At 35.7% G+C, this 27,282-nt stretch overlaps 1 protein-coding gene across 2 annotated transcripts; it reads left to right on the forward strand.

Moving 5' to 3' along the window:
- The first annotated feature begins 402 nt into the window (after nt 1–402).
- Nucleotides 403–27,252, forward strand: LOC113508327. 2 transcript variants are annotated; one of them, XM_026891293.1, is made up of 12 exons: nt 403–848; nt 8,102–8,327; nt 12,870–12,978; nt 14,575–14,599; nt 14,686–14,841; nt 15,118–15,262; nt 16,733–16,959; nt 17,131–17,620; nt 18,078–18,278; nt 25,065–25,178; nt 25,336–25,854; nt 26,890–27,252. In XM_026891293.1, the coding sequence occupies exons 2-12, from the start codon at nt 8,109–8,111 to the stop codon at nt 26,905–26,907; spliced, it is 2,223 nt and encodes a 740-aa protein (XP_026747094.1). In that variant the 5' UTR covers nt 403–848; nt 8,102–8,108; the 3' UTR covers nt 26,908–27,252. The 2 variants fall into 2 exon arrangements, with proteins under 2 accessions (XP_026747094.1, XP_026747095.1); XM_026891294.1 differs by lacking the exon at nt 403–848 and adding an exon at nt 928–1,186.
- The last annotated feature ends 30 nt before the right edge of the window (nt 27,253–27,282 follow it).

The raw sequence follows: 27,282 nt of genomic DNA on the forward strand, positions 1-27,282 counted from the left end.
TTATGGTAGAGTTCCTGGGCCCCGATTCTGCTATTGACAATGGCCGATAAATGAATCGCTATTGGATTAAATTTGCACTTGAATTTACAATAATGGTGTTGGAAAAATGCTTAGGAGAATACGAAGAGTGTCATTTTAATCGTATTTTCATTAATTCATCCGCCATTGTAAATAGCGGAAATTTGGCTCTGGATGGTGCAATAATTAGATACAATAAATTATTTTCTTAATAATTTCAACAAATACATTGCCCTGCTTAGAATATTTTTTTGTTTGTTAATAACTAATTTCCAACATCCAAAATTGGCATTACTAAGCAGAGCATTATTTAGATTATAATGCCGGAAATAAGGTTAACATAAAAAATGATTGCCAGGCTGTGTTCATTGTCAGTGTACAACGGGGACACGCAGTTAGGCAGTGCTACACGCGTAACATGAGTTATTAACTTCGAATCGAGCAGCTACGCAAAGGCTTTTATAGTGGTGACGTCGAACTTTCTTTAACTGCTTTTATTTTTGCTGACATTCGTGCATCATTCGTGCCGGTGAGTCGTCGTGAGCGCACGCCGCGGCCGCTCCGCTCGCCCCCCCAGTGGACCCGTGCAGCTCGCAGTCAGCGCGGCTACCTCACTCACGTTACCATAAACCAACCGTGAACACATTTTAAAACCTTTTATCTCAACGAGTTTCGTGTGTAATATTTTGTTAATAGTGAGCTAGTGAAGTAAAATTCTATAGAATTCTGTACACTCAAGTGAAATGCAACTGATCGATGCGATAATGCTTCGTTGTTTTAACGTTATCCGAGGTGAAACACTGATAAATTAAACTGGTCTCCGTATTTAGGTGAGTGCTAAACATTTTCATTATGTTATTTTCTGCTTAAAGCTAAGATATAAATTGCCAAAGTACCCACATTTTGCCGTCTCAGTTTAACTAAAGTGCTTACTAGCGGTTATGACAAGATAAAATAAGATGAGAGATGTAGATAAGTCAATGATCTTTATATCAGATACAACATTCGGTGGCTACATTACATACAATTTCTGGTGTTGTGTACATTATCGTGGATCGTGTTATGTGTGTTGTCCTTGGTTATCCCGTGCTCAGCTATCGCACTATTGATTAACAATCCAGATAACGATTTTACCTGTGAAATCCGCTGCCTAAACAACGCTTACAATGTACGTACAAATATTTAAATGACAAATAAAAAAGAAATAATAAATAATAATAGGTTCTTACAGTAAATATAGCTGGCTGTAGCCAACTAGTTTTTCAAGGTAATTAAAAACTAGACGGGTATCCTGGCATCTTCTTCCACTCACCGAGCAGGATAATAAACTTCCCGTTATTAGGTAATCAAATAAATATCGTTTAGGTAGGTATCTACCTCAGCCATAACTTCGTTAACGAAATCCAGTTTCGATGCACAAACTCCGTTACTTTGTTATCCAGATGTAAAATCCGTACATAAAAATATATGGATGTTTTCAAGTAGCGTACTGAAAATAGGTGAATAATGAAAAGGTGAATATCATTTAAAGTCACATTGAGGTGTTTCATTATTTATTTAGTCATGTCAAATGGATGAATGTACGTTACAGCTAAGAACAGTAGCATAATAACCGACAATAGAGCAGCTATTTGATAAAAACAGTGTTCCATTCGATACAGTGACTCAGTTAAGTTATTTGTAATTTCAGCATTCAAAATATCTATTCGCCTGGTAAGAAACTAGTTTGAGTTGATATTGCACCGGGCCTATTCTACACAGGCTGCATTCCAGAAAACAAAAGATTTGTCTTAGATAAAGCAATGTAGTAACTAGACCATACTTTTATTTCAATCGTATAGTCTGTAAATGTAACGATGGGGTGTGGTAACAATTATAAATATTCATTTAGAAAATAAACCAAGCTTGTATGGAGCGTGTGAACTGAAACTGCGGCGCAGCGTCGTCGTCTAGTCCGTCAGCTCACTTTCCTTCCATTCATGGAGTCTCCAACTTTTTCCAACGATTTCTTTAAGACTTCTCTGCCTATGTTGGATTTCCAGCTTTCTTCTTTGTTTGTGTCGTTCACTCAGCTTATGTGAGAAGTCATAACCGATCTGCTGTTACCTTATAAAATGAAGGGAGGAAAATAAGTTCAAAGTAGTTTTCGCTTTATCTCCCTACCGCATTTTCGTTTCCTCTTTTCATGCAAGCGTTTTGCCTCTTAATAATCTATTTTTACTATATTTTGCCTAGATCTTAGAGTTTGAGTTAGAAAATACTCGTTATGTACCTCAATCTAAACAAAACTGTTTTTTTTTTAGAATACCTTAATAGATTTCTATGTACTCTTAGGTTCATTTGTCAACGGTTTGCTTAAAAAATAATTATGTAATATTTTTCTCACACCATTTATACATAACTTGAAGACGAACCGAGGTAACGACATATGTCAGATTGTGTAAGATTCCACGCGGCGGCCTGTACTTTGTAATGGCATCTGTGGATCTTACATAGGTTGCGTAGTTGTTACAACTTGGACGCGTCAGTTTCATTATTGGGCTGGAAAATATATGAAGTGTTTAGGAAACGAACTGATTCTCCTCTTGTGTTCGTATCTATGAGGAGTATCGGCCGGAATAATCGGTCAGGCATGCGGCCCAGAGGTCGGAGGCGGTTAATTGGCGAAGAGTCGCCACGGCCGGTTTGTCCGCCGGTCGTTGTTTTACGGCATTCCTAGTCTTGTAAGCGAGCAGCGCTACACTCCAACACCATTGCTAATTCTGATAAGTGGCACATCCTTTTCTTTGTTAAAATATTCAGTTTTGAAAATATGCAATGATTTTTTAATGTACGTAGGAAAGTCATTTTATATTTATACTGTCGTATACTTTTATTGCTGTCAGGGGTGTAATCTAATACAGTTGCGTGTAAGCTGTACAGAGTGAGGCTTCTCGGTTAAGCCGGAAATTAAGAACCCCCCTCGCCTGTGGACATGGAGCGACTCCCCAAATGTTTTAGTTTTGTTTCCTAGCAATATTGATCTGTTTTCCGGGAACGTAGCATTGCGTTTATTTATCAACTGAAGTGAAGCCTGTCAACTATTGATTATGGAGATAAGTTAAGTTATATCTGTTCGTGTAGTGTTTAGTCGCACAGCGGGGATTTGGTCACGATTACCTCATTTGGTTCTAAGGAGAAGATCATAATGAAGGCGGATTATTCGTGATTTTATGAGACTTACGTGGATTCCGTCGGCCATTGATCTCGACCTGTTGGAAAAAACGGGGAACAGTTGTCGGTCGGGGCGGCGGGGATTCACGGTTGAGCGCTCTCGCCACCTGCGTCACTCCGCCACCCGCACCATGCTAGACCGATATTGCGCACACACAATACTTCATTTATTTTTCTATTATAAAACTGCCATCTACCTAACCCACCGTCATGATATTCATTCAACATTTCGATAACATCTGAATAATGCTCTGCTAAAATGAAAAATGCTATAGTACAACATATTTATTGGAGTAAGTAATACTTACTTACTGCAGTAGCTGTATGTAACCATATATGCAAAGTCACATAGTTATTACCTGCTGAGTATACTTTAGCAGATATTTGAATGGTAAATAATTTGGCCTGACATCAATTAATAGCATTCTTTCATGAATAGGTCAGTTGAGAACTTTGAACAGCTCGGTAAGAAGGTTACGTGGTTAAAACATTTTGTGGCAAGTGTACCTTTATGCAATTCCATTAAACTTTCACTTGCACGATTCTGTCATATTGTTGAATAGTTCGCTCTATCAGACAGTGGCGAAGGAGACGGCCAAACATTTTTGCAAAGAATTACATATTTTTGGAGTTTTTTTTTTCATAAACATTTTATTAATGCAGGTATTCAACTTTCCGAGCTATTTATTTGTTAAAAGATAATTTTGTAAAAAAATGTTGTTTTTGCTAATGACTTTCGCCCGCTAAGTAGGACAGGTTTTTCTTTTAACTTTCAGATCTCTGGCAAAGACTGGACACGTAGCTAAAGCATTACTTTTAAATAGCAAACTCGTAACTAAATAAAAATACAGGTTTCTTGCTGTAAATCCTTTTAAATGAGACATTAACGTAGATACGAAGGTAATTATTTTAATTTTTGGTGGATTTGATAATTAACTATGTTTATGTAATTTCCTTTATTAGAGCTATAAGCATTTTCCCTATTTTAGTATCCTTAATTTAATTAATCATATCCATCCCATATCGTACGCAAAGTAACAAACTGAGAGAAAACTCATGAGATTAGACACTAACTAACAGAGAAAACTAGGTGTGATATGTGTGCTAAGCGAACAATTTTCATTTTATCCGCGGGACAAGTTAATTAAGGTTAATATCACTGGTGTCGCGGTGTCAATGAGTGTGGCGAACATTTGCTGCAGAGCAAGTTGCCGGAGGCTGCGCAGGGGTCATTGCACCTCGCCCGAGGAGGCTGCACTCGCCCCCTGCCCCTCCACCGTGACACCCGCATCCTTTATACCTCATACAAATAACAAGGACAATACCTTCGTGAAGTAACAAAACTTTAGTTTTTATAGTCGCTAGATAAACTTGCATAGCATCACGCTTTTGACCTCCGCTCTCAACGTGATCTAAATAAAAATTAAGTGTTTGTAGAATACTTACATTTTAATGTCAACAAGTCAGCGACATGTTTAAAAGTTTAAGTTCAAGGTAAAATAATCTATTATTTTACATAACTTAGCTGATTTGAGAAATCGTCTCCATATTCATACCTTCATGTAATTTTACAATCTTTGTTCCTGAAAATAATAAATTAACTTCGGTACAGATTCTTTAAAGACGTTTCGCTTCGCATTTAAGCCTGCTTTGTTAAGGGTTGAATGACTCTATTTGAAATCACTTAATGATTCGTTTTACGTTTATTTCACTAAGATTTTACAATAATAATCATACTGCCAGAAGCAGTGGAAGGCCCTCTGAGCTTTTGATTTTGAGCCACATAAAGGCATGATGCTATAACGAGAAAGAGGTTATTGGCTGCCTAGCTGTCACTTGTAACTTTAGATATAGTTGGAACTCTGGTGTCCATACCAAAAGCGATGGCTGGTAATGGACACACGTATTTATATGGTAACATCTACTACGTATATTGTACAATATGTAACTTATAAAATATAATATAGCTTGTTAATGTCCTAACGATTGGCCTCTTTCCTACAGAGATGAAAGATAGATGAACAATGGTTATTTCATCTTTATTATTATCTTCAGCCTGTTCCGTTTCTGGACAAAAGTCTGTCAAAGAGTCACCTTTGTATTCCGTACGAATTAAGTGTACTTCGACTTATTAACGATTACATAATAATTAAACAGTATTTTAAAAACACCTGATGACCACGCCTGAGTTATGACTTTGACGAAGAAACATAATATAGTACACAATTCGACCTTTACAAAGCTGTATTGTTATATGATAATGTCAAGGAAAATACCGGGGATCGTTTCTTAATGCCCTTCGCTAAGGATGTGATTGGTAAACTTTTCTATAAGTACAATTTGTACTGGTAAAATCATTTACAAGATACCAACTGTAGAAGAATTCAAAAATAACTTAAACTGAGTCTCTATTCTATTGTCCTAGTGCAGTGATCCTTCGTTCTAACTTCAATGTAGCATTTAATGGTCGTCTTGTAAAAAATCAATAAAGGCTTAACAGTAATATGTCTTAAAGAATTTTGATTTTGCATTTGTTTAATTAAGCCACCCCCCTTATTGTGAAACTATTAACCATAGGCTCACAAATAATTAAGGTGCATCTATGGTCTTTGACATAAAGTCATGCAAATTTGAAACTCCATAAATGATTATATTGCCATTCAGTTAAATATTTCGGATAAATACGGTTTCTGTTATTTTAAATAGTAGGTCAGTGCACACATATTGAATAATCAGAATCTAAATCATGCATATAAATGAGCGACAGTAGTTTAAGTTAATCGTTAATAATGTAATTAGAGGATATTCGCTTTTTAGGTATATCCTTTACTAAAATAAGTCTAGCTACATAATAGGTATAAACTACTTATGTAATATGATTATCCGCATAAACCCAGCCACCGAAAATCTTACGTCAAGTGTGATGACGGCCAATGCACTCCACTTTATGCTCTTGTAACCTTACGAGTAGCGACCTGTTCCGTGAGAGACGATCTGGGATCAAAGGACCGTAACACATCGATTTAAATATAAACTCTATTCTTTCATAACCACTTGATTTAATCGAGTTACGTAATTGATCGATTATCGAGTATCATATGAATGATTCCATATTTTAAAGCGATAGTTTTTTCAAGTTTGTCTTAAAGGAATTTGGTTTATTATCACTTTTAAATACGATTAGTATTATTATGTTATACAGAAATGTAAAGAAGCAAAACAAAACTTTAATATTCATGTCATTAGCATATTTTATAAGCCTTATTAATGGTAAAATCTCTCTTAGAAACGCGTTATCAAGGAGTTTTCTGTCAAATGGGACCGCAATAAACTCGGACCACGGTCCCAGTTGCCGGTTTCGTAAAAAAAATATTTTTTTCCTGCAACTGGGAAGGCTCATAAATGATAACGAAGTTAAAGGTATCACAAACGCAAATGTACAGACAACGAAAAAACTTCTAAATTGTTAATATGAATATCATTGACTTGTTCCAGACATGATTTTATCCTACGTGCTTAGTAATAGATTAAGCTAGCCCTTTTTTTAAATAATCTATACATACAGGTAAACACACACAAAAGGCATAGCATAGGGTCATAGCTTATCTTTCGATACGGTGGACTAGAGATTCGATTTCTAAGGCTCTCTAAGAGCTAACAGACAGGGAGACAACGAAGTGATGTACAAGGGTAATAGACACTCCCCTTCCTCTAAAGGAACAAAAATCTGAAAACCTCAGACAACATTTTTTAAGTATTACATCGGTATACTACAAATTAGCATTACTTAGCATTTTAAACGGTATACTTTGAGTGACATACATTAACTTACTGTGTCAGTAATTTAAATAGAAGAAAGAAAGTTAAAAATTGCGAATTTTAATGTATCTATTTTCCATATATTAACCTGATTAAGGCTCGTTATGATTTAAGGCGATTCTTTAATGCATTTAAATTTTCACCTCTTTTCTACATTTATGTACCAATTAATATCATTCATGGTTCGTGCATGTGTGTTCAATAATTTGATTATTTTATAAAAAAATCCGTAGAACTTGGAATAAATAAATGCTGTTATAATGCTGCGTACAAGTTGATTATAAAAACGTGTTTCGCATTCGATGCGCCTTTATAAATACCATACCGCATCTAACACTTAAATAAAGAAACAGAAATCGTGGCTACTATACACTGCAGCACATATGAGTCAGTGTTTGAACAATTATCACGATTTTTCGTTACGAATGAAAAGCAATTAAATTAAAGATTTGTAATTTAAGTTTTAATTTCTTACGTGTGCATGTACCGTTTTACTTTGGTTTGTGTTACGTGATCGTCATTTCTTTATTTATGGTGTTCGACAGCGAGATTGATGATAAGAGAGTATATTAGTGGCAACAGGTTAACGGCTTGTCATATCAAAGAGCATTGTGGATCTAGAATGAAACTATTCATTATCTTTCTGTCGCCTACTTTATAATGATCGGTTACATAGGGAAATTGGCAATCATCACGAGCACAATAATAATAGTATTATATTATGGTTTTTATGACCAAGATAATAATGTAAAGTTTTTCGAAGAAATGTAACTAGATAATGGTATTCTCCATTAATATAAACGGATACGGAATACTAATTTATAAAGTTTCATAATTGTCATTCAAGCTTCTACGTTCCCTACTGGCTACTACGTTCCCATCTCTTTTTCAACCGACTTTAAAAGGTTCTTCATTCGTCTGTACTGTTTTGGTTTGTTACATTGAAATTCCATTGAGCTAAACAGTTTTACTTGAAGTTGTATGTTTTCTTTTAAAATAAGTCTTTTTTTTAAATTTGTCATAGTCATCAAAACTACTTTCGTTGTTGCAGTGTCAAGATGTACGCGCCATCAACAGCGTCGACGACGACGTCTGGGTCCGGTCGTGCGGCCGTCACGGCAGCCGGCGACCGGCGCGTGCGTGTCGTACGACTCGTGCGCCCGCGCAGAGTAGCGCCAGCTTTCGGGTTTGCGCTCAGAGGCGGCAGAGAATACGCTACTGGATTCTTCATATCTAAAGTTGATTTTAACTCTGAAGCGCACGTGCAGGGTTTAAAGGTAAGTTTTTCTTTATATTTATTTAGATCTATACGGGTATTGTTACTTTTCGGAATAACAACTCTTGCTGCCAGGGTTAAAAGGAGCACGTAAATACAAGATATGTAAAGTATATAGCATTAAATTAGTACCTAATCAAGAGATAATAATGGTCGTGCATGCGGGCGTACATTAGTAGTGCGCAACCTCGTTGATTTATAATAATGTTCTACCTGGAAAGTGGTGCAATCGGTGGAAGCATTCTGAGGAATCAGCTTAGACTTACCTATAACTATGAAGTAAAGTTTCCATGTTTTAATTACAAAATTCTTTTGCCCATAAAACCATTAAAACGCTTACAGATTTGTTATGAATAACAAAGAACCGAAGTACTATTACCACATTCGTCTTGTAACATCCAATAATTATTTAGTCATGGCATTTGCCGGTGCCTAGTGGTAACACCATAATAAAGCTTGTTATCCACAAAGTAACCGAATGGCTGTATAGTTACGTGGAATGCCACAATGATCAATACGTGGAAACATTGTATTAGAAGAGTTTTTCACTATTATTCGTTCTTGTGTTTATTAGGCAATATATTATTTCATTGTTTCGTGTGTTCCTTTCGTTTTTATATGAGCAAAGGGAAGATTTAATCTCTATTGACACTTTTTGTTGCTGTTACTATTACATGTTCTCACGGTCCCTGAGTGTTCCACCAGTGGGCGCGTGCGAATAACTTTGCTCACAATTAAACCCCCAGCGGAGTGCTTGCTTCTGTGCAATTACCCACATCCGAGGCTGAGTTACTGTCGCAACACGCATTCTATTCTTTTCGAGTGCTCACGTAACTACTGTTGGTATCTCTGGCCACAGTATAATCTCATGCGTAAGTCCATTTACCATGATGATCACCTCGTTGTCTCGAACATGTGGGTCAAACACTTGACGGCTCTGTTGTCGTGAGTCGCACATAATATCATTTATTGGTCAACAGGTGACGGTGCACATTTCACCGCAACCTTATTGTTGATTTAATGACGTGATCATTTCATTGTACAGATTTGTAAAACAGTCGTGACACTTGTGCTCTAAAATCAATTACGGTTCTACATAGCTTTGTAGGGGTTTGTAGAGGATTGTTTAAAGATTTTGCATGAATTGATATAATTTTAATTTGATGTTAAAATCGAGAGCTGAATGGCTATTAGTGGGTGAATCGTTACTTTATAGACGGGAATAAAGTAACGACCTACTCAGAAGAAGATGATTTCATAACATTATAAACATTAACGAATATTAAGCAATCTGGTAAATAGTAATCAAATAAGAGCACACTCTCTTTTTCGCATGTAGTGGTTCTATATCTATGATATAACCCAATTGAACAGATTAACTTTTTCAAGTAGTAGGGAACCACTATCTGTTTTAAGAATTCTAAAATAGATATGTTTGTGAAGAATTCGTCGACACTTTATTATCAGACGGTTCACCAAAACATGCACATATTATTTGCAGGCGTTACAAAACATTTCACACGATTACTTCCTCGACAAAGAAGTTACGAAAATTTCGTACATCCGCCATTATTAAAATAATACAATGAGAGGTTTTGAGAAATTATCAAGAGTTCGAGACGAGAACACATCTCCATACTGAGCTAATAAACTGTATCTGGAACCTGGAGTCAACGACATGTGCTAAACACTGATACAAACGTCACTTAACTTAGTAAGTCAACAAACGAGTCAATAATGGTCAAGGCACGGTATAGCCGTCAAGTTTCTAAATAACAACCTTAGCTAGAAATCGTTTAAATACTTTCTGTATTAAATTAACTATATAACTGTATGTAATGACAAGAACGGTATTCACATCTCACATATCGTAGACGAAGGTGTCACTACAGGATGTGAAACTCTACAAATTATAATATAATCTACTATCATGACTATATACAACACTATACTTGCTAAGTTGCACGCCAAGAGCAGGATGGTAGTTACGCGCAATTATATGACATTTTGTAAATAGTCCATGTTCCCATGAGGCGGGTCGGACATGTCCAGTGCGTGAGTCACTCAATTACTCTACCGCCGACTTTCTACCGCTTTCCGTTCGCGTGCGCCTCTTCAACTTAATGCTTCTTGTATAACATTTGCTAAAATAGAAAAGCGCTAATATGATCCTCTTGAGAAGGGTCCACGGTCACACTATAGTGTAGATATTGTGCTACCTGTTAAAGATATCAAAAGCTAAAAAAAATGTTACTAAAACCTTTTGTGTAAAGTACATCTCATTATGTACGTCCAATGGTAGAACAAATACAAAGTAATAAAAATATTGCAAAAATAAAATTCATTGTGTATCATATGCTCGCAAGTTGTGAAACAATAATAGTTTTTTTTCATTTGAAAGCAGAGAAATATCGAATCAACAAGGCCGCGTTGTAAAAAGTAAATAGAGTAAACCTATTGTATTTGAAATACGTTGCCGCCATGAGTCACTTGATCACTTTAGAAACAAGTGCAAACACTTCAGAATGTTTAAATAGATATTTAATTTTAACTTTAACGTAAAGGTATGTATTACATTCACAAAAGAAGAACCAGTTATTTAACTCACTTTTTCGTCCGAATAACAGGTCAACTGTATGAAAAATCTTAGATAAGTATTGTTGTGGCAAAGTGATCTCGCGTTTATCGTTTAAGCAAACAGAACAAAAAACCGTAAGAGTTAAACGAAGCTGCGTTCCGGATTATTAAAGCGTGTGTGGCCCGTGGCCGTGCTGTAAATATACATAACCAAGTAAAATACATCAATCACACCCATTCCAAAAAGAAAGTGAATTCATTGGGAGGGCCGGGCGTCGTGGAGTCTGGCGTTCTTTTGCGTCACTAGCAAAAAAGACGACTTGTATGTAACGAAAGTCTGATCGAAAGTTGTCCGATATGTGGGGCACAGCGCGACCTGTCCGGCTTCTTTTACTGCGCCCGACAACTACGTGATGAAACTGACGAAAGTGCTACCCTATGCATTGATCATGACTGACGGTTACACTACACTGCAGTTGTGTAGATTACCTTCAGTTTCTCCACAAAATAGTGAACGTAAAAAGAGACAACCACTTAATAAAAAAAATGACAAGTTGATCTACTATCTTTTTATTTTACCATTCAGATTCAGATTACTTGACCATCCTTTCCATTTGAGGCAGATCATTTTTCTAGTCATGCGTGTGTTACGTGTGTACAAACTTCAAATACATTTACAAATCGAGAACAGTCCTAAATCACGATTTTACTCTATTCATAACGCAATAAATGGTGTGCTTAAAAATATCACCTGTAATCCCTTAGCACAGCCGGCATCGAGAAAAGTAGGCCACGGCTTCTGTCCCTGAGTTGTGAACCAACTTTACATAACTTAAGTCAAATAGCGCGCTTAGAGACTCGGAACAGAACAATTTCAACTCTCTATAACCGTTTTCATTTTTTTATTTGTACAAGCTAAGCACGTCGATTTGAGGAAAATATTTGTGACATGTTAAACACCGTACAATAATCGGTCAAACAGATTCAAACCAATGGAACAATCAAATTGGATAACAATGGCGATTCTATTGTTCGAGCACTTTTCTTTTTGAGTATTACAAGAGCTTGTAAATTCTTGAGCAGGTGTTGTGAACTTTGTGATATCGGTAATCTTATAAACACGCCTGTGTATAATAACAAACTAGTTGTAACATTTGAAATTAATATCGGCTATACGAAAGCACTTTGTTCAAACTTTATGGTTAAACAGATAACTATTTTGACACACTTAAATTTAACAAGAGTTATATTTGAACGATTTTAATAATAGGTAATTAATAGTAACTTTATTTTTATTCAGAGATTATTATTTATAACTAACTGTTAATGTGAATGCAATCCGCAATATCACCACAATGTAATGTACCAGGTACAAGAAATCGCCGTTCTTTTATTTGACTTTGCAATGTTGCGTCAATGGTAGAGCATGCCTAGCTGTGCTTAGTCTTCGGTGGCGTAACTATGCACCAAAGTAATAACTACATGTGCAGGCCTGTTGTAGTTTAAACATGGAATTATTTAAACAAGTCTATAACAATTATTTTAGTGCTTTGTTTAGGCATTAAAGGAAAACTATGTTTTGACGTTAATTTTAAAGCGTTTGCGGTAAAAGAGATTGTCTTAGGACTTAGATGGTTATGATTTCTACAGAATGTATTGGATTAAATATTTATTATTGACAAACCTGCCTAACTGGTTTAGAGATAGATAAATATACTTTATTATGATTGGGTTTACTATAACCGGATCCATGCGCGGTTAAGTCATATCTAACAATTTTTTTTTCAAAACATTTATTTTTGTTTTCCACTTGGATAGGAAAACCTCTCGAATGGAACAAGATCAAATTGCATTCCCCATTCTTGGTACTATCTGACCTTACTGTCAAGGTCATCCCGCCATCTATGCTTAGTAACTATCTACTTAATTCCCATTAATTAATACACTTGTTGTTTTATGGTTACAGGTTGGTGATCAGCTGGTTAGCGTGAATGGGTGCCGAGTGGACGACGCTGTGCATGCTGAACTCGTGCATTACCTTGCGGCGCAGACACGACTCAAGATCAAAGTTAGACGTAAGTAGAATGCGAAATGTGTACACGCAATACCTACTACAAATACAAACAAAAAGCATGATAGGCATGTACCATCAAAATTAATGAAAGGCAAAAATATTATTTCTGCTCTCTTACTCGTACCTACCTTTTAGTTTATTTGAACTTTTTGTACCCGGGAAAATCCTGTAGACTCTTGCCAGAGATTTATACCGAAGGGATTGTTAATAGGTACTATCATTCATTTGCTATTCCACCCAGTCTCAAAGCATTCATCCATGTTCAATTGTGAGATTTTCATTTTTCTTTCTTTCACACCTTTTAGCTGTAATCCCAACACTGTCCTTTGTTTCTCATTCCACGTGAACACAATACTTCGTGAAATTTCATTGCCTATACAAATGCACCGTCAGGAATGCATCTCCATCAAAACAATCCGGTTAATTTATCCATTTTGATTCTTCGAAACTGAATCAGTTCTGGTACTCTTTAAGTGCAGGTTTTATATGCGGTAGAAGGTATTTTTATTTTATTTATTTATTTACAATCTCTGGGAGACTTACAGCTAAATGTATCTCATTAGAAAAAAAGATTTGAGATTGTCAGCCAATAACAAGTCAATTTATGCAAAATGTATTACCTAGTCTTATAAATATATTTACTATTCAGGGTCAGTGGGCAGGAAGTGTCAGATTTATTCCAAGAATATATCCATGCCCTTGCCATATCTTAACAGAACATCATTAGGGTCTTGCAGTAAACTAGGTATACTATAAAACCATAGCAGCTATAACATGCCATGATATAATGGTTTAATGAGAGCTGCATCCATTTCCAACCAATTATCCATAGCCAATAATTACACGCAGGTAAAAGGATATTAAGGCTTAAATAATTACATAACTCATATACATTTTAGGAGGTTATCATTGAGAGTTGATTGGTAGGTAAATTAAAATATTAGATAACTGTAAATTTATATATTTATAGTAATTTCTATATACATATAATTGTAGTTGTTATGCAACTGTGCGCACACCACGAAACGTCAATACACTACGTAGGTCTTCTGACAATGTACCGGCGAATAAATGTATGATAATTAATCAAATCGTATGGAGCGCAACGAGACCGGTAATAGAAGCTGCGGAGATTTTATAAGTCTCGTGAAAGCGCGTGGGCGTGTGCCTAAGAACATTGTCTATCACTAGACTGTTGCGTAAAACGAATTATGACAAATGAAATGACGCCCGGTGGGACACCGATGATTCAATGATTGTTGAAGCATACGATTTCATAAATGTAAGGTTTTTCTTAAAGTACATTGAGTATTAGTCAATTTATTTTCTTGATTGGGAAATGGAGTTTCACACTCTTTCTTAACTTTAAAGTCGGTTAAAAATAAAAAGGAGTTACGTTACTTCTTTATTACTTACACTAATTTTTGTCCGTCATATACATTTTATATATCTACGGAAGTCCAACTTATTACACAGGATTTATCAGTTCTATATCCGCACCAAAAATACTTCAGACGTGCATATTCTCTTACATAATGTAGAATGAACAACTATTTTGTCTATTTACATCTGACGTAGCTCCTTTTGTTTGTTGCAGATGTGGGCATGCTGCCTGTCAAAGAGTAAGTACTTATAATTCGGTGTAAAATTGTGGTGTTTACACAAGTAACAAGTGCACAGTTGTTTGATCACGTTGTGTGTATTTCAGCAAGGCACATGAGCCACTGTCATGGCAGTTCGTGTCGGAGAGGGCGTCGCTTGGCTCCGACGTGTCGTCGTCTCCGACGCTGTGTCACGACACCGAGCGGCTGACGGACATGCGGCTGTCCATCCTGGTTCCACCGAGAGCCAAACTTGGCTGCGGGTCAGTAGCACACTATATGATAAATAACACCCTTAATGTTATTGTTAGGAACCAACGGCCAATCCATCTGTTGGTGTACCGATTGGTGATGTACTCCTCTTGTATAACGATAAGAGAACGTCACTGTATTGGTGGATGCATAACCTAATACAGAAATATAAATAAAATTGAATACGTGTAAATAAAAAACATCTAAGTACACATTGAATCTCGGTCATGTCGGAGCAAAAACAAAAGACGTAATAAATTGATTTCGTAAATTGAATATTGTTTCAGAATTTGCAAAGGTCCGGAGTGGAAGCCGGGCATCTTCGTGCAGTTCGTGCGGGAGGGCGGCATCGCGCGCGAGGCGGGGCTGCGGCCCGGCGATCAGATCTTATCGTGTAACGGCCTGGATTTCTCCAACGTCTCCTTCAACGAGGTTTGTAGCATATTATACATTTTCATTTCGTAATCGACCACTTTATTGCCATTTTATAGGCAGCCGGTCGGTTGCACTCTGATAGGTTTTAAATGCTGATGTGAATTGACATTCCGACTCTAGTTATGATCGTCACGTTATAATCTAGAATGATTTAGGCCCTTTATCAAAGTACCAAAAGATGTCACTATAATTTTGTGCATCGCTGTGTCTTTAAGCAAAAACGTAACATAATACTTGTTGTTTTCCGGAGCCGCTAATCTGATCTGATACAAATAGTTAGAACCCTAACTTGGTAACTTACGACTCTAAAGGGAGCTTGGTTAGTACAAAACCACATTGCTTATAAAGCTCTACCGTTAAGGAGTCTTCCTTTAAGGAACATAGGTGGATGTATTACGTTAACAGAAAACTGGTTCTAGGATAATTTATCCGCGTCCGCCTGCCTTGACCCTCGGACCGGTTTAAAACCACTGATGACGCCGTCTGTCCGGCCTAGGGTAATGAAGCTAGCTTTTAGATGGCTATCGTCCTGACCTCTTTGATAATCTTCATATATAAAAGACAATACTTCTTGCTTGCCTTGGTACTTATATACTTGTAGCCCAATAAATACCTTCTTACGTTAGTAAACTTGGAGTTTATTAAGATGTTTATTCTTAATTATATTCAGGAGCAGGTTGTTTTGTAGGTACGGCACACAATATCGATGACTTTTCTGTGCTACTAACTGATAGTTTATAGTCAAACGAAAATATAATATATACGTAGATTATATAGCTTTCTTGCCTTTAATACTACGCTCCCATCAGGGATTAATGTTAGGTTATAAATATTTTAAGGAATTCTTTATTTATAAGAACATATCTGTCAGCAATTCTTCGGGAATCTTTTGGGTTATAGCACAGAATACTAAATAGTGACTTTATAAGATGCTAAAACTATACACTGCCATAATTAGTTTGAATAAATTCTGCTATAGCCTTACGTTTTAATAATAATATTATGGGAGTCATTAAACCTATTTTATGCATTCAATGCTCCTGTAGAGTGCTCTTTCAGTGAGATGTGGAAATAGGTATGTGCTGTCGCCGAGGATGAATAATCCCTACTTGATAATAAACAAATAAATACTGCACGTGTATTATAGAGTCGTAAAAAAATCTCATTACCTACGTGACTATATAAGAATGCATTAAGTGTACCTCGAACACTCGATCTCGTAATAAATATAAGCTACATTAACTAAGTACTTGTATTTTTACTGCTACGTATCTTAAAGAGGTTTTCCAGCCAACCATGAAAAACTTTGGAATTTTAAACGAAATACATCTTCTCTTAAGGAATACTTGTGATATTAGTTGTGATGATCTGCAGGGGAAACTTTTCCCCACAGGACATTTAAAGTTTTGTAGTAGCAGTCAAAACAGTGATTTCATTAAATAAGTATGTCTTCTGCATTGTCCTCAGGCAATATCTACAATGAAAGCGACTGGTCGCTTGGAGCTGGTGATCCGGGAAGGTGCTGGCACCGACCTCGTGTCTCCTGAGAGCTCGGGGTACAACAGCTCCGCGTCATCAGCTGCTGGGGAGAGATCCCCAGCGCCGATCGCGCCGCACGTCCCCCTAGCTCCGCCTGCTGCGCTGCGCAGGCGGCTCGCCAGCGTTGCCGAAGAGGCCGCTGACCGTGCCGATAGGTAATCTTATTAATACTGAAACTATAAATAAAATATGCAGAGGAAACGAAGAATATCCTAGTTCCGAAATGAGAATCATCTATTTAAAGGCAAAACCTTGGCGCTAAAATAAAAGAAAAATCTGATGACAAGTTTTTGAGTACAATGTGCTATAATTTATTTTTGTTTCAGGTTAACTATGAGCAGATTTAAGAGAAGAACATGGGATAGCTTAGATTTCGAATGGAAGAATGGTGATATCCACAACTTTGATTCACCTTTAGACATAGAACCAGACTACGACTGTCCTAGTATACCAAACAATCCTCACACATATGAAAATAAAAGCAATTTACGGTGCAAAAATAATAAAAAGGACTACATCACGAGTCCCTCAAATAGAACTATAATCAATTTAACTGAAGATGGCGCTACCATACAGTGCAGCTACGATAACCAGTCGCCTAGGAAAAATGCATTTTTAGCAAATCACACGAATCGAGACAACGACAAAAAAACAATAGTAGTAGAAGTTCATCACACAAGTACAACGACCTGCGGGAAAAATGCTTGTAATTATCCTCCGCCTATGAAAAACGATTGTAATTCGGATTCCGCAAGTATGTCCAGCTCCGCTACGTTATCCAGTGCCATTGCCGATGAAATACAGCGACGCAAAATGGTAGGCAATATTCGTGTCAAATATTTCCACAATCGGCAGAATATTTGATCCCATCAAGTCCTGCAAAAGAGCACCTCTTAGGTGTAGGCAGATTGAGAAGAGCTGCTTCTCTCTTGCTAATGTGCGGTGTATGTGTTATGAAATTTTACCGTATTGCGTAGCACTTCCTCTTAAGGACATAGATATTTTTTCTTACTTAAACCCTGATAACGTCAGAGTGCTAGATTATCATTTGACATGTATTATCATATTATTTGTTATGACACATAAGCTAAAAATAACGTAATTTATTTGATACGCCTTTACATATTTCTGATGTAGGACTATACGTAGATGTTATGTAACGGTCTAGTCTAATCTTCTTTAGGTACTAAGGTGCAATCAATAAAAAATAACATTTGTAGCTAGGGATCGAAATTAAATTTACACACCTTTTATTTTGTCTTTATTCCAACAGAACTTGAAGAAACCAAGTTCAGAATCAAACGGACCACCACCTCCACCAGCGAAGAAGCCACCTCCACCAAAGCCGACGGATGACAAGAAGAAGCAGCACGATGCGCTCATGGATGAGTTTAAGAAAGTGCACAGGAAAATGTTCTTATCACAAGATAACAATGAAAAACCGGACACAGCTAACAAAGAAGATGGAGAATTGGTAAGTGAATGTATTTTATCTTTAGCACTAGTTATTTACGTTTTACTCTACTCCTGGAGTACCAAAGCTAGATGGTTATGTGGATGAAACCTTAGCATTACGAGTCCAACTTGCACATTTACCTGTACTTTGTAAATACCTAAATGCGCACGCGATTAACTACTTAGATCGTCAGTCTAGTAGGTGGACTAGCAAGTACTTTATTCAAGAGGCAGCAACATATTTATTAATCCGGCTTCTTCGGAATGCATTAAACGCGAAGATTGTTCTATGAATGGAGAGTGTTTCCACACCAAAAAAGAGATTTACCTTATTCATGATGACGATGAGCTAATTATGAGTGAAGAAACAATTATAGGAAGATTGCCAAAATTAATTTATCAAATTTGATATTACAATTTGTTTTGGCATTGCTTTTATTGCACCGCGGGCTTACCGATTACGCTCATAATGTTGTTATCTATCATCTTTTCGTATTTCACTGAAACTAATTAGTGATTCATTTTCCTTATTACGTTTCGACACCTTTTGTGATTTGAATTTACCTTTTGTGCTATTTTAATACAAATGTAAATCTCATTGTGTAGCGAGTGTAAAAATAGAACAAGATTAACTAGAGCTACTAATTGTATTAGAAAAATGACGAAAGATAACTATCTATAATATCTAACTAGGTATATATAGAACTAGGTATATCTCAACCTAATATCAACTTAACGGAATTTTAAATTGGTTATCCAAGCTACAGCTAGAACTCTACATTTGTGTTTATAACACATCATAGAAGTTGTGTATAATTTCTTCCTACTAGCTACCGGTCGTTTGAAGTCAAATCATAGACACTTAATCATCTAAAAGCATTTCCCAGTAGTATCTGCATTTATAGCGATCATTACCGTACGTGGGTACTCTGTATCATGGGATTTCCACTTACTGCTAAAAAAAAGTCAACGCGTTTTTGTTCTTGTAATGATATTTCCTGTAAGGAAAGCCAACTTTTACGATTTATTTATTTTTTAGGAATAATATTGTCAACCTCTAAGAACTCTGCCGACGTAATAAACTGCACATTTAAAATAAGTTTGTTCTGTCTTTTGAATTGCGTGTCACGAATTGTTCCTTGAAGAAGTCAAGTGGTACTTACACAGTAAGAAGAAAATCAATGTTTATGAATAAACTTTTAGACATCTAATCGAACTATTTTTGATACATTGGAGAGTAAATAATTGAACGATGTATGTTACACGGTCACAGGCACGTGAATATGTAAATATAACATGTAAATACGTCTCTACGTGTTTTGTGTTGTATTGTACGTGTGATGCTTTTATGTTTTATGCATATCGGTGTCTTCTCAACTGCACTTGTGGTTACGATTACGACCATAGACCACCCAAGGTAGAAAGCTTTAAAAAAAACACGCTGCAAGCCTTTGATTTTGGTTACTCGACATTTTTGTTCTTTGTTTTAATAAATTCGAATCGGTACGTATATTACTCGGTAATATACTTATTATGACTATTTACACAAAACTAAGCGCGGAAATGGTGTATTCAGTTGAATAGGATGCGTGCCTAATTAAGCATCTCATTAAGGCATAACTAACGACTTATTAAAAGTTTTCTCACTTAAGTACTGGCGCCCGCGCAACTCATTCTTAGAACAAAGTTATCTGGATTACGTAACATTAAGTTTCGAGACAATTACTTTACGAAATTAATTGGGTCACTTCGACACGAATCATTTATTACTTACTATGTGCTTACATAAACACTAAGTTACTGGAGCATTACTATTATTTGGAGTGTATACGATGATAAAAATTTACCAAATTTGCATATGTAGGATTATTTCTGGGTTCATTGGTTCCTTTTTTTTCCTGATATGTATTTGAGATTTTTTACAGCAATGTAAATAAACCTATTTATATAATTTAGGAAAATACTTATTTTATACATAGAATCACGAATTAATTTCCTTTCATAAACGACCTGCAGGTATAACAGTTAATGACATAATTAGAGCAACAGGTTCGATGGCTAAAAGTATTTTTAGTCACGTTACCTTTCGATCTTGATAGAACTACAATAGCTTTTGTTGTGAGAGTCGGGTGATCTAGAGATATTCCGCTCTTATCTAATTAACGGACAATAGAGTGCAGCTGTGATGGAAATCATCATTGTTTTCATAAGCTTTCTTATAAACGGCTTATTGTGACTTAAGCAATTATTAAACGACACGCTATAAAATAACAAGCGAGTTTCATATATGTGTGTAGTAAAATCAATAGCGCTCTAACGTCCGACATCATGCAAGAGCAATTTGTTTCGCAGCTGAAGTACTTCAGTAAGAATTGACAGAGTTACAAAACTCAGAACTTAATGTCAAGAATTCTTGTAAATTAGTCACGGTTCTATGGTCATAGTTTAGTTCGCTGATTTGGTCTAATGATTGCGCTTAGAACAAGGCAGTATTGTTGGCGCACTAATTTAAAACTAATGGTTCGCGTTGTTGCCGGTTGATACGATTTTTTATGGATTGAGGTACACGGCCGAAGCGGCAGCGTCCGGCGCGCCACGTTTGCCGGTACTTGGTTAGATTCTGCTTTGCACTGATAACGGCAGTGAGTAAGCGATCGGCGAGGGCACACGCCATCGCTGTTCGTGAGTCGTGTGATTGCTGCTCGGTCGCACAGTCTCGTTGCACTTCGCCGGCCGTACACCGCACGTATCTCGACCGCGTCGCGTCGTACAAACAATATTCCTGCGATTTTTCACGCTACGGGAAAATACATACGACCTTGACGCGCTCTATGGCAATTATTTCTGTCATTTTCATGCTTCGTTCTCAATCTCATTAAAATTTGGACAAAATGTATTCTTTAGTGATTATTCTCAATTAGTGTTATGTGTTGATCTGTGCAAAGAACTGTGTTTTAAATATAAATAATTCGTACTAAGTAAATTGTTATTCTAAGATGAAGAATACTACAAAATCCAAGCCCTTGGTCATAATACAGTGCTACGAAGTAAGTAGAGTTTGGATAAAATGTTCTTGTTATTATTGGAGCGAAACAAAATAAGTAGGTACCTCGCCTAATAACCTGCCAAGTTACCTGAGGCTAGTTGCCGTGATAGAATAACATTAAATATAAGATCACTCAGTGACGTTGATTTCTTATGTTTTCTAATGTGACATGATTTCAAAATGCACGTTTAATTTTATCAATGGTCGGCAGATTTTTGTTATTTTCGACACCATGACGTCACGAAGACGATGTTGTTTGAAAACAACAATAATCTCAGAAAAATCTTCACTACCAAATAACAATATGTACATGTATCTATTGTATTTACACGCACACCTACAATCTACTTACATAAACCCACCTGAATGACGTTCACGCCATTTGTGACCAACGATGTAGTCAAAGTTATCTCTCATAGTTGACTGATTGTTAAACATTGATAACACTAAGTTCTGATTGTTGATTTTATCTATCCCTCATTCTGATACAAAATATAACGGTTCGGTAGTATTGATTACACTACGGATTTGCCTAATACAACCTTTGGTTTATGCTAATATTGTTTCGAGTAAACAGATTTTGGTAAAATTTGTAAGAAGACAGCTCGTTTGCTCGCGCGGCCAAAACGTGACGTAAATAACATAAAAAAACATGTTAATCACTATTTTTTTGTCATTATTGATCAAAAGTGACCCGCGCATCCAATTTTATATCCATCACTGAATCATTCTAAGGGAGGGAACCCAGAATAAAGTACGAGTATGGTACCTACTATAGAATATTACTCAGAGCACTGTCTTGCCAAATTATGTTCGATGACTGCTCTTCACAATACATTATTTTGGCACGACCGTGTACTGTACAATAATATATTATGATCAAATTGTTAGTGTCAATGAGATGAATATCAAGGGTAGTTAATACGAAGATAATTGTATTAAAATGATGCACTTTAAACCTATGAAACTGGAATTGCGAAGGCCACCGAGTGCAACACGACCACATAACATAATAGTATTTCCATAACACAGCTGGTAATAATCCGCACTTAATACATTAGATGATATCACCATGTGTGTTCGTGGCTATGCAATGTGACCGATTGCGAAATTTTGTACGATAATATTTTAATACAGCATAATCCTGACCTATGTTGAATTAATACTCTCTCATAGTATTTCATGGAAGGTAAAACCTTTTTTCAACTTTATTGATGTTACAATTACTCAAATTATACCTACGGAAGAGCTAATTAAATTCAGGGGTTTGATGATAAAGTTAAAAACAGAGAACTCTAAAGTAAACATCTAACTGCTTTTAAAAGGTAAGTCTTTGATGTGATATATGTCGACGTTTATAATGTTTCAATAAAGAGGTGGGAAGGCATCCTGCTCTTGGATCCAGGAGATACAGACAGTGAAAGGTCTCTATTCCAATTCATTAGCCACTCCAAACAATCTCAATATACGAAAAAATATAAAACCTCCGACATGGATATCGAATAACACTATTTATCGTTTTGAACCACAGTAATGATAAGGCTGAGATTAATGATTATTACACTCTGAAACATTCGTATGGAAAGTTTTTTGGTTAAGTGTGATTCAGAGTGGTTTCATGTTTAATATTAACATAGTAACTACCCACATAATGTACTCGGCCATGCGCTGAATATTTGTCCAGTAGATCAATTTGTATTTTCTATGCGTAGATTCCATGAAGCCTGTAAATATTATTGTTGTTGTGGAAGAGAGATGTCGCTCTATGTATAGTGCGCTGTAACGCTTCTAGAACTGCTATAATATAAAGAGGTAAAGGTAGAACCTCTGATTTACAACTGCACTATTCCGTGCATACTTCTAAATAAAAAAACTTTAAACTGAAACGAGTATTCATGTAATACCTACATGAGTTTTCCAGGAATACTCTTTATTTTCCTTCTTTTTTGAACCTTTACGGCAAAAATGTTGAAGAGTTGTCAGATATTTCATATCTATACCATAATTATTATATTAAAGACAGCAACCATGGCTGTTGTTTCTAATTGTAGTTGACCTGCGATTGGCACACAAAATTGCAGGGGCCTCCATTTATTTAATTAATCGCCGGAAATTTGAAGGAAAAGTTAGAGACCAATGCACCTGGGTTTAACGATTTAACTCTATTGTCGTCTTTTTCCGCAAAACAAAGACACCAATGATAACTTTTTATGTAGAGCTCATTAAAAGCAACATGTTTGGGTGTAAGAAGCAAAGCATCCTTCCTGTTTTAGATCCTTACAACGTCGCTCTGTGTTTGTTAACTAGGCACGAGATTTTAATTATGAGAACATAGATTTAGTTTTTACTATTATGTTTATGTTTACCAATTAACTAATTATTACCTATTTTTTTCTCTCTAATACTAAATTTAAACTATACAAAGTAAAACTTTAAATATTTAACAAATAACAAATTATTGCATAAATTTGGATTATTGGATAAAAAGTCATAAATAGTGGTCGATTTTCCCCGCTACATCATGCGACATTAGTAAAAGATAAAGCCATTATGATTAGAACATTTGTATTTGAAGTTGGGGCTTGTAGAATTAAATAGTTTCGAGGGAAAAGTGTCCTAGCAACATTTTCAATCTCAATATTATTGTTGGGTCTGAATATTTCGTTCCATGCGTAACAAATAATGTTCTACACGTTTAATCAGGAAACGAACAATTTCGATAGCGTGCGTGATTACCACCTTAACAACATTTAAAATCTGTAGGGAGTGCCCTGTGATTAGGATCATGTTATTGTGCAATTCAGATAACATATGCGTAATGATTTTCCTTTAAAGTTGCATTTATAGGCTCTACTCATTATCAACACTTATATTTGTCTGCTTAGTCTCATATTTCTATTTATTACAATATGAGTCAATATATTTATCAAATTTGTCAGTCTTCAAAAAGTGATAGTGATGAATGGCTATTTGAGATTTGTTTGTTGAGAGATACATAAGGAAGAAAATGCATCAAACAGTTGAATAAAACAATAGATGATCTTGTTTACGTATTAACCACGGATTGTGAACACATACTTAACTTGTTATATGATGCATTCGAATACATTTTCTATTGTATTTGGTAAATAAGAGGATATGAAATAATTAAACAATAACGTTGTTGTGTTTTGATTAATATTTGTTTTATCAGCCTGGTATCCGATCGGTAATTTCCTTTGAGTAATGAGTGATTTAATGTCTGTATAATACTGGAATGTAATGTATTTGAAGCTAATCACGTGCTTCGTTTATACGATTCTACTGTTATTACCTAAAACAGAGTTGACCTTCGGTTTTTACGTGTTCACGTCAGCAACATTTTTTCGTTCAACCTCTACTTTACTAACTTCCTTTAACAAATGATGTGTTTGGCCAAAGGTCAATATCAAAGCCAGTTACATTTGTTTTATTCTATTAAATAAATACTTGATTAAACTTATTTAAAATTTAAGTTTCTCTACTTTTTGCTCAAGGCGTTTATTCATGGCATTATTATACTTGTCTATAATACCAAATTGAAAGGTTGAATTGTATTTGTATGAAGACATACAGATAGACTGGTACAGTTGCTTTAATAGTTTTGCTGTGTTTAATTACTATTTAACTTTTGAATTACGTAGCACTCAAATAGTAGGTGTTGCTAAGCATTGATAACATAAAAAATCGAATTCAATTTTACAGTAAGTATTAATAAATGTTTGTTATTGTTATTCTCAGGACCGGCAACAAACCCTACCTCTGAGAAAGGTGGAGCAACCATCAGAGGTTACAAACAACCATCATGCACCATCGAAGGGTGAAGCCACGGACAACCCACCTCCTCCGCCACCAGTAAGTATTATCTTAGTTAGGTCATACTAAAATGTCAGTCACCTTTAGTCTTTAGTCACCAATATCTTTAGTAGGAAAACGACAAAAGTCATTAAAAAATTGATAAGATACGTTAAATAGATAATGTGATATAATTCTTGCATTGTTTCTCTTTTAGATGCCGACTGCTAATGGTCACCAAAATGGAAACCACAAAACTTTAGACAATCCGAAACCTATGCCGAAGCAGCTTTCTGCAGAATTATTATCAAACATAAATTTTAGGAAAAATGGGACGCTGACGAGAACCCCTACTCCAGATTACAACAAAAAAACAGAACCTCCTTCTCAGGTTAAAAATGTAAAAGATGAAAAAGCTGAACTGGAGTCATTAGAATCTTATAAGTTAAAAAACCCTTCGAATGTACTGCCAAAGCCACCGTCTAATTATTTTGTTAAAGCACCTAATGGAACAGCCACGATGAAGAAACATGCTCGCCCCGTATCTGTTACGATAGGTGAATATGCATATGGAGGTGGTAGCAGACGAGAGCCAACTAAACTAGACTTCCTTAACGGTGATAAAACTGACGGACTGCTTAACGGAGACGAGGAAGTCTCCATATCAAATAGACTACAATCAGAACTAGCTCTAACGCTATCTAGGTCCAATTTACGTAAGAAGACTGAAGCTCTGGTAAGTACTGTTATAACACGCAAATAAAACGATAGTATTTATCTAAGAATAATCATAAAATTGAAAGCGAAATGTTATGTAAAATAACGTATTTTGATTTTATAATACGACAATTATCAGCTCATCTAAATGCAAATGTTTGACTAAATTTCAATTGATGATATAATTGATTATACATACATACATGTATCAAATTTTATTATTATGAGAATGGTTTCCATCGTGGGTAGTATTGAGTGACATCTGAGGACTGTGAGAGTATTGCATGTATTTTATCTGATGGACAGTCCACACGCGTGTGTAAACAGAGTTGTGGGTAAGACCACGGCAATTGTTATATGTTGTGGTATGTTAGAAAACAATATGCTGCTATTCTTTAACTGTTTTTAATATTTGTCGGGCCTAAGACCGCTTTGTGCAACCATAAAGAAAACAGACATTACAACTTTATATAATACGCGTTTCAATGCATTTAAAATGCAGTAGTTAGCGGTAATTATATACCTATTATCTAGCTTATTTGTGCAATGCCTATTTCAATTTAATTTACTCTTATATCTCATACCGTTTATGGCAAATCTGTATATCTGCCTTAAACGTAGGCTTATAAATTACGTAACTAACATTTATTTCAGGACCAATGCAATGCTGTGCGAAGACCTAACGCTAATATTGAAGATAGTGATTCATCCTTAGATCAAATTTTTCACGCTAGATACGGCAATAATCTTTTGCCATTACCGCCTTGTGTAACAATACCCAAAGTCTGCGTTTCAAAAGTAAAGCCTTAGAAAATGATAGAGCCAAGTCCCGATGATCAAGTAGATTATTTTATTATTTTTCACAAATGCAACTATAAAAAATTTCAGTGCACCATACCTAATACAATTTCTCCATAGTTGCATGACGACACGTGTTATGCTAACAAGACATTTTAGGTGATGGTTTCTCCTGTGAACTCTTTCCACTACTATAGTGACTTCATCTGTTTCTTATTTTATCATGTTTGTAATGTATTTATTTATTTGTTTTCAGGCGGACGCCAGCCGATGAGGAATCGAAACGAATTTTATGTAGCGCATAGTATAATTACAATGATTTTAAATTTAGACGTCTAGTGAAATATAACTTTTGGTTACAATTTAAATAGTCAACCAAAGTTAGTTGTATATTTAATTTATCACAAAAAAATGTTATATTAATTATTAATAGTCCTAATTTGGGAATGTATGGACTATTTTACTATGAATATGCGTGTAATTATTATAGATACCCAATCAAATGTGTCGTGTAGTAATTATTATTAGATTTTGAGACTACATGTACTTAATTATTATGGGTTCAATTCAATATTGTATATCAGTGGAGTGCCTAAGTCATATTAAATGCTGGTTTAGATACAAAAGTCTTTTATTTTCTGGGCATTAT

The sequence above is a fragment of the Trichoplusia ni genome, chromosome 2, assembly GCF_003590095.1.
Source record: "Trichoplusia ni isolate ovarian cell line Hi5 chromosome 2, tn1, whole genome shotgun sequence".
Lineage (NCBI taxonomy): Eukaryota > Metazoa > Arthropoda > Insecta > Lepidoptera > Noctuidae > Trichoplusia > Trichoplusia ni.